Raw genomic sequence first — 8,084 nt, forward strand, 5'->3', positions numbered from 1 at the left:
AAAGTTAAATTTTCATTACCCTTAATTTTGGGCCGCTCAGTCCAAAGGAATGAATTAGATGTTGCATAAATAGGCACAAAAGTCCCCTACCCTCACATGATTTTATTGCAGTGCTCAAAGACCTGCATATTCTGGGCTTGTATCAGTATTTGTTTGCATACGTTTCATATTGGAGTAATTCCACCAGCTGGTTTATATCAGGTATGTGAGAGCCCAGAATTGAAAGGTTCAGTGTCCTAAATAGTGGGTGAGGCTGTGCTTAAACTTCTAAACTATGAAAATTAACTGTGATTGGGGATAGACATACAAGGGAAAAACAAACAGCTGTTTCTTGGTCCTATTGGTATGAATATTAGGGGTCTGGGTCATAACATTTGAACCCATAGAACTGCTCCTACATCTTTCCATTGGATGTGCCTGTTTTGTTTCTACTCAGTATTATCCCTCACGTGTACCCCACCTACCTGCATCACCAGCAACCATGTCCCCTAGAGTCAGCTTGTACTTGTCAGACTCTCCTGAAATCTTGAATGAGCTGTACTTAGCAAAAGTCTTGTGGTTTTCAAAGTCTTCGAGGTCGATGCGCAGCTCATTGGTACCTGTTGAGCACAGGAGCAATGTAAAAATGCTGGTGACTTCCATTCCCATTTGCTCACTCTTGGGTTTCTTCTGACCCTTACCCATCCAGACAAGAAATATGCACTGAACCCTCAGGAGTTCAGCCTGGGATGCTTTTATTTACATAGTTTCCATCCTCCCTCTTGACTTTCCATTGGCAAAGGAAACCCAAAGAGGAAACAAGAACCAGTAGCAATGGAGGCTTTTACTATTTTTGGCTCCCAGAATCAGCACCTCTGGAGAGTGAAGGCAACACCAGCAACTGAATAGAGGTCTGGGCATTTCGCTGTCTTGCCTGGTGGAAACTAATCATACAGACAGTGATCTTGTACATCTCGCTGGGCACAGCTACATAAGACGCTTAATGCACAGTTGGCTAATTGGCTGTGCATTATGCCTCACAGCAAAAAATGTGCTATTATGCTACTGTGCAATAGTATGAGTCTACTGCTCATTAACCATCACGAAAAAGGTTTACTAATGTGCAGTAGAACAGCCTACTGTGCATTTATGTAGTACTTCCTTTTGCAAGTACTGAATGTAATGTGCAGTAGGCACTGCTCATTAATGAATTTCTAGATGCACCCAGTGTTAGCTACTGTGGGTCAGGGACAGATTTTATAAAAACTTGGGTTTGGGATATTTGTTATGAATGTACAAATCTTTATGGGGAGCCAACCTTTGCCTGGTTTCCTGAGTGTTGCATGGGTCTCTGGATTGCATGCTGCACTTGGAAAAATTGTGCTGTAAGAAACAGCTAGTGGGAATGGAGCAGCCTCTTCAATACTAAAGGTTTTAAATGACAGGTCCAGTGAGCACTGGATTGTATGCCCTATCTGGGCTCTGATCCCAGCTCCGTCCCAAGCCTGCTGTATAAAATTGGGCAAGCTAAGACACTTCTCTGTGCCTTCAATTAAGTGCAATGAGACTTGTCCACCTTTGTAAAGCACTTTGAGATCTGCAAGTGGAAGATCACTGTGCTCTTGCTACTAGAAGGGCTACAAACTCCTCTGAGCCAGGTTACAAGGGAAGGGTTGAGTAGGATAAAGAAAAGTTGAGGACTCTTACCAAGTGATGTCAGCAGGTGAATGTTGTCATTTCCCAGCCAGAAGTCTGTCAGCCTGCTGCCAAAGCCTTTCTGGTATGAATTCCAGTCCCGAAAAAAATCCACTGAATCATCCACCCGTTTCTGGAAAACCTTCAATACAACAAGACGGACTCAGGTGAGAAGCTGGTTGCATTCATCTTATATCTGTGTAAACAGCAGCTCCGTCCCTCTGATGCCAATTTTCCTAGCAAAAGTTGCCCTTTAGCTGCAGGGTAGTGGGAATCAGAATACACTAAACCCCATATTTTAACTTCCTTTCAAACCACACTTTTAATTGCCACTGCCAAACTGTGAGTCTGTCAACTGGTCAAAATCCTGAGGAGGGGTTTGGGCTGTTTGGGGTTTTTTTTTAACTCTTTTCTGACTCAGTTGTATTCTAGTTTTCTTAACAGGAGTGAAAACTGAATAAGGTTAACTTCCTTTGCAGAGAAACAGACCTGTCTTCTACAAATTTACAGAACACAGGTGGAGAGAGAAGACCCAGTTTGAGACTGGATATTGTTTGCATGAGAGTGTCTGATAAGTTTTATCACATTATTTTCTCACTTACAATCCACCCACCACCATCTGTATGCATGTCACACATTACAGTCATGGCCTTGCAGTCCTGGGGGTAGATGGTGTACCAGCCACTCAGCACGTATCCTCTGGCTAACAGCTCCCTGCAATTCTTCGCACCTGGGCAAAAGAAGAATGAAAGAATCTAGGCTGGTGGTTCCTGACACTGTTAGACTATTGAACTCAGAAAATCCTGCCTCTTAGTTTTCACTCTTTTTTTTTTTCTCAATTCCAAAAAAATAATCAGGCAATTCTTTTATTGCAAAAACCAGAAATGACCACAAGTAGGAATGTTTTTGACCCTATGGATCTCTGGGTTTATCTTGTGAATCATGTTTGTATATCTAATAGGGCTCACACTGTAAGGCACCTGTTGCTTTATTTAAAGGATCTTAAGGCATTCCAGGGGGCCACAGCGCTCTGGTTGAGAAGAGCTGCTGTGGCCTATACTAGAGATGAATAGTTTGAATGAGTCAAAAGCATGGTATTCTGATGCCTGACTGTCTGGAGACTTATGCCTGGATTTCTGTCATTACAAAGTAAAAAGGCATGTTTGAGCAGGATGAACATAACTAGATTTTATCCATAGAGAAAAGTTTTAAAAGATGGTAAAACAAATTTTGCAATGTTAATGGAAGTGAATTCCTCGGCCCTTGACTGCAAACTGCATGAGTCAATTTATAAAATGGGCCCCGCTGTTTTGGTAACTAACTGCTGTGACGGAGGTAGCCTGTGGCTGTTCAGGTAGTGTCCTGTGAGTGCCTGGGCTGACCAGTGCTGATTTAAGGCTACCCAGATCTGGCCACATTCCTATAGCAGTAGCTGTGTTACAGATCTTATAATCAAGTCCCCCTCTCACAAAAATTACATCAGATCCGAGGGGCTTCTGCAAAATGTTCAGTTTCTGTCAAAATTCTTTTGATGGGTCTCTGCCCTGTGACACAAGGTCCTTGGAGCAAGATAAGGGAACATCCATCTCATGCTCACCTTCCTTACAGAGAATGTCATCCAGCTTCTTCCCACCTGTGCAGGAAACAAACTCAAAATAAACAGATTGAAAGCTGGAAAAAAACTGTGTGTTCTAAGTAGCTGTTTAGTTCCAGCTGTAATTATGACAGCACAAATATTTTACAGGAGCAATACATATTAAATTACAAAAAGAGCAGGGTAACAGCTCTATAGAAGGAAGAGCAGCTCTAGAAGGAAGCAGCATCTTCTCAAAGGTACACTGAAAAAAAAATGTTTAAATACAAGATTGACACATTAGGACTTCATTTTCCTTTTTGCTCCAGTAATATAAAGCAACTGTAGAGTGAGTGCAAGTGTAATTTTACTCCCATGTGAAGGCCCCTGTAGGCTGCCAGGATAGTGTAAAGTCGCCTTGGAACAATGATCAGGAGCCAAGGAGAGTGGGGGTTTTACTTGGATCCACACCTGACCCAACATTCAAGGACCATATACAAGCATCAGAGGAGCCATGCAAAATCCCAAGCATACAGCAAAAAATGCTTCCTTGGGCTTTATTGTAAGTGGGTGACCAGTAACCTTTCTTTGGCATCATATAAAACGTAAGTGTAGGAATAGCCTTCTACAGTTACATGCTCTCTCAAGCATGGCGTTTCACCTTCCGGTCCAATGAAGCCAGGTTCACCTCTTTCTCCTGCATCCAAAAAGAAAGACAGAAATGGAACAAGGTTGAGTACCTGCTGCCTGGATTCCCCAAGCACCATTCTCCCTACAGGCACTGCCTGCTCCTGGGGCAGCACAGAGGCTTCTCACGAGGGGATCTCCAGGAGGTGTTGTGCATTTGGGAGATCTGACACCACCCAGATCTCAGGGAACAAACACAGCTGCTCCCCCATAGCTGAACATGACTCTGCACACACTCCTCTGTTACTGCCTCCTCCTGTCAAATGATACAGACAGGCAGGGAGGCCATAGCCCCACCCCATACCCTTGGGGGAGGTTTGCCCCTGCAGTATCTCTGACACTATACCAATCTTCTGTTTCCTGCATGGAAGCTTGAGAAGTGGGATACTCCCTCCCTGCCTACCACAGATCCAATCCTCGGGTAATGGGCACAATGGAGGTGAGAAGTAATCCAAGCCCAAGTTCAGAGCGATGTGCAAAGAGATGTACCCATTTACTGGCATGTCACTGGTAAGGCTTCCAACTCAGGCCTTAACTGCATCCCCATCGTTATGTCTGGAACTAGCATTGGTACAGTTCTGCCAGTACTAACCACAGCATAAACCCTGTTGCAAATAGTGTGCAACTGTTTCATAGCACCATGCTAGAAACAGCTGATCTGTGTCCCTACAACTGCTGTCACCTTTAGGGGGGCTCCCTTGTGCCAATTTTTTCAGTGGAGAATTACTCTCAGGGATATTAAGTGAGTGAAAGTCTAGGGGTGCATACAGATGTTTGGGGAGGTTAGATTGACTTAAAAATAGCCACGTCATCTAAGGTAAGTCAGGATGAGGGGACTATCTGTTGGAGGATTGGTGTGGGGAGGCAGGGTCTCCAGGAGTGGGCAGAGGAATCGGGGGGTGGGGGGCATTGCTGGGATCTGGGAGGGTTTGGTGGGATTAGGGGGGTTTGCAGGAGAGGTTGGAGGGATGGGGTTCTCTTGCCCCCTACCCCATGAGACCAGGGGCTATTTTTAGCCCACCGACCCCCACCCCCAGATGAACAACCCCCTCCATCCTGCCCACTCTAGCCCACACTGGGACTTGCTTGGTTTCCATCTCCGGCAAACGCTGGCAAAACTATCACTGGGAGTAGCTTGTGGGATGGGGGTTTAGTGGGCGGTGGGTTGCTGTCTGATTGGTCTGTTGTGAGGGTTGCCCATCTCTTAATGGGGGGGAGGGGCCAGGGGATAAAAATAGCCCCGTGCCACGGTGCAGGTAAGACAGTGCAGCCCTGAGGCTGGGGCCCCCAGCTGGGCTTTGGCTGCTCTGAGACTGTACAGAAGTTCAGGACAGTTGCATTGATCTAAAAAATGGTGAACCTCATCTAAGTTAGACTACCTCAGAGGCAGGGTTAACTTAGATTGGGTCAGCCATTTCTAGACCAATTTTACTGTTCTGAACTTGTATACAGTTTGCACTTAGATCCACCTAAGTACTGTATGATCCACACCTTGGTGAACGAAGTTAGATTGGGTGGCCATTTTTAACATAATCTAAACTTCCACTCACCTCCCCGAATGTCTGTACTTTACTTAAGTGATGGGGCTGGTTGTTGTGTGAATTACACAAGTGCCATTCAGTACTTTACCTTTCTCCCCTTGTGGTCCTGGAGGTCCCGGTGCTCCTCGAGATCCCGTAACACCTACAGCCACAAAAGATTTGGAATAAAAATGTAAGGTGCAGGTTGGGAATATTTTACAGGTAAGTTCAGAAGATGGGGAATATGTTAAAACTGCTCCCTACCCGAAATGAGGGTTAGATTTGTCTTATGCCTGCTGTTACAACTCTTCACTTAAATAAACATATGCTGAATCTTTGGGATTTCCTCCCAGCTACACATGCACGGCCAGATATTTTGATCTTTAGCTGTTGCTAAAGCCAAGGTCTTACCAACAGCTCAGATTTGTAAGTGTGGCTATCACTCGGCTTTCAAACAAAACGGCAAGGGAGCCAAATGAGTGCCATCCCTCAGCCTGGGCATCTTGGGTTAATTGAGCTTTTCAATCCAAGATCAACAGAGTTGTAGAGGGCCCATTCTGCCCATCTGCAGCGATAAGTCAGTCATTGCAGAACCCCGCAGAGAAGCGCACAGCACTTGCATAGTTCTCTACATCTTCAGAGGGATTTACAAACATTACCAGAGCCTGACAGCTCCCTGTGATGTGAGATCACTCGCCAGGACTGACCAAAAACTGGAAACCCAGTTTCCTGAAATATACTTGAAATTTCTAGTGCTTTCTTTTCTAAGGATTCAGAAAGGGAAAATTGTTTATTTAAAAAAAATCACAACATTTTGAATTCTTATTTTCCAGTTTCCCTTCCTTTTCTGTTTTTAATTTCCTTGTCAGCCTTAATGGTCATTCCTTGTCCCATTTTCCCATTTCCTTTTCCTTTGTGTCATTTCTGAAAAATTAAAGTGGAAAAATCCCTCACATGTGAAAAGGTTCCAGTGTTACAGATTTCCCATTCTTCCTTTTACCACCTTGTGGCATATCTTAAGTTGAGGAGTTTTTGAGATGTTAATAATTGAAGAAAAACTGAAAATTCAGGATAGATAAAAATTATTGTAGTATATCCTTGCTGGGGTCATTTGAGCCCAGTACTCTTTCCTGCCATGGCAGGGGGTCGGACTCGATGATCTGCTCAGGTTCCTTCCGACCCTACAAACTATGAAACTGTCCTTTCCTAAAACAATGGAGTGGGGCTGGGAGGGAAGGAATAATTTTAACTTAGGAACCAAATCAATTTTTGAAGGCCAAAGTAGAGCAATGTAAATTAAGAAGTACGTTGTCATGTTAATCAATAATTTTCTATTGAAAAAATCAGTAGTTTTGTTGAAGGCAATATTTTCCTCTGAAAAATCGATTTCAGCCACTCTATAGATAATGTTATCGGTCCTGATTTTACACTAGGTTGAAATCAAGGTTTGGACCTACGTGATTTTTCCAAGTTTTCAGTGCAAGCCAGTGATGATCTGAGAGAGACCTCAGACATTGTCACTGACAACGGATCAAGAAGCTTGTGAACAGCATCTCTGTAGCTGTCCTAGGCTTCGCCCTGTAATACCACAATCACTGTCTTCTGCTTCAATGCTGTGCTACTGCCAGAGCAATGGACCAGAAGGTAGTGCTCTGTATTTCAGTCTGTGGTTGGTTTAGATGCTAAATCATTTTAGCGAGGGAAATGTTGTGTTTGCAACTTTCTGGCTGTGGGTTGTAGGATTCTCCTGAAGTACCCTTTCCCCTGAAATCTCAAAGGTAATGAATTAGAGATGGGATGTAGAAATATCCCAAGGCTCATACCTGGTGGTCCTGGGAAACCAGGAGGTCCCATGGGTCCTGTTAAAAAAAAAATAGGAAGAATTAGTGGAAACACTATGGACCTGATTCTGGAGTGGAAAATCAGGCTCTGTGGAGTCAGCTGTTTCTCAGATTCACAGTCCTGCTCTGGAGACTACATAGAGACACTGTGCAAGCAGGCGCACCAGAGCACAGCTCGCCTCCTACAGAGCCTGGGAAGCAGAGTCATTGTTCTGCCCACGCAGGGATTGCAGGAACTGTCCTCCTCTGTCCCTGTGGCTGGCCACCCTCAGTCACTCACTAGATTGCCCCAAAAACCAAAGCCCTCTGGAGTTGGTGCTGCCTTGTGCAAAGCCAGGCCTTTCACTCCCATCCACAGCAGTGAGAGGAGCTGGCCAGTCCTGCCAGTGCAGCATTTACTGGTTTCAGTTTGGACTTACACTACAGCATGTGAAAAGAGCCCATGCCCATTTGTACATCCACATTAGGAAAGATGAAATGGCCAGGCTGACAAGGCTGTCCCATTTGACTACTGTGCTGATTGAACAAAGCTCTCCTGTGCTTGCTAGCACTTTCCCTTATACCTTGGTGCCTCTTCTGCCACATGGGAACCTGGAGGATCCTTTAACTCTGCAGTCCTAAAAGAATGAGAAGTAATTATAGATTGTTTTACCTGGTGGTCCTGGAAAGCCTGGAGGCCCCGTGGGCCCTGGTGGTCCCCTGACCCCTGGAAAAATAAATGGCTCCAGATTAATTTTCTGCACGTGAACATAGGGAAGTATCTTTAGCAAGAACTGGGGGGGGGGGGGG

The 8,084-nt window shown here is 44.8% G+C and overlaps 1 protein-coding gene and 1 long non-coding RNA gene across 2 annotated transcripts; one reads left to right on the forward strand and one right to left on the reverse strand.

Annotated features, from left to right (window-relative positions):
- Positions 1-423: 423 nt before the first annotated feature.
- On the reverse strand, positions 424-3,747 carry LOC109292852 (ficolin-2-like). Its single transcript, XM_019510461.1, has 3 exons — positions 2,277-3,747; positions 1,687-1,816; positions 424-599 (listed from the first exon to the last, which is right to left on the reverse strand). Exons 1-3 carry the CDS (start codon positions 2,319-2,321, stop codon positions 439-441), a joined length of 336 nt encoding a protein of 111 aa, XP_019366006.1. The 5' UTR covers positions 2,322-3,747; the 3' UTR covers positions 424-438.
- On the forward strand, positions 1,753-2,841 carry LOC109292853. The gene is made up of 2 exons (XR_002096188.1): positions 1,753-1,841; positions 2,107-2,841. It is a non-coding gene; the product is annotated as an uncharacterized LOC109292853 (long non-coding RNA).
- Positions 3,748-8,084: the final 4,337 nt, after the last annotated feature.

The sequence above is a fragment of the Gavialis gangeticus genome, unplaced genomic scaffold (genome assembly GCF_001723915.1).
Source record: "Gavialis gangeticus isolate Ggan-Ray unplaced genomic scaffold, GavGan_comp1, whole genome shotgun sequence".
Lineage (NCBI taxonomy): Eukaryota > Metazoa > Chordata > Crocodylia > Gavialidae > Gavialis > Gavialis gangeticus.

Excerpts from the sequence above, each read along its gene's own strand:
- LOC109292852 (XM_019510461.1), bottom strand. The coding sequence starts at position 2,321 with ATGACTGTAATGTGTGACATGCATACAGATGGTGGTGGGTGGATT. Across the intron at positions 1,817-2,276 it reads CAGATGGTGGTGGGTGGATT|GTTTTCCAGAAACGGGTGGA; the intron begins GTAAGTGAGAAA and ends GTTGTATTGAAG. Across the intron at positions 600-1,686 it reads TCACCTGCTGACATCACTTG|GTACCAATGAGCTGCGCATC; the intron begins GTAAGAGTCCTC and ends TGTGCTCAACAG.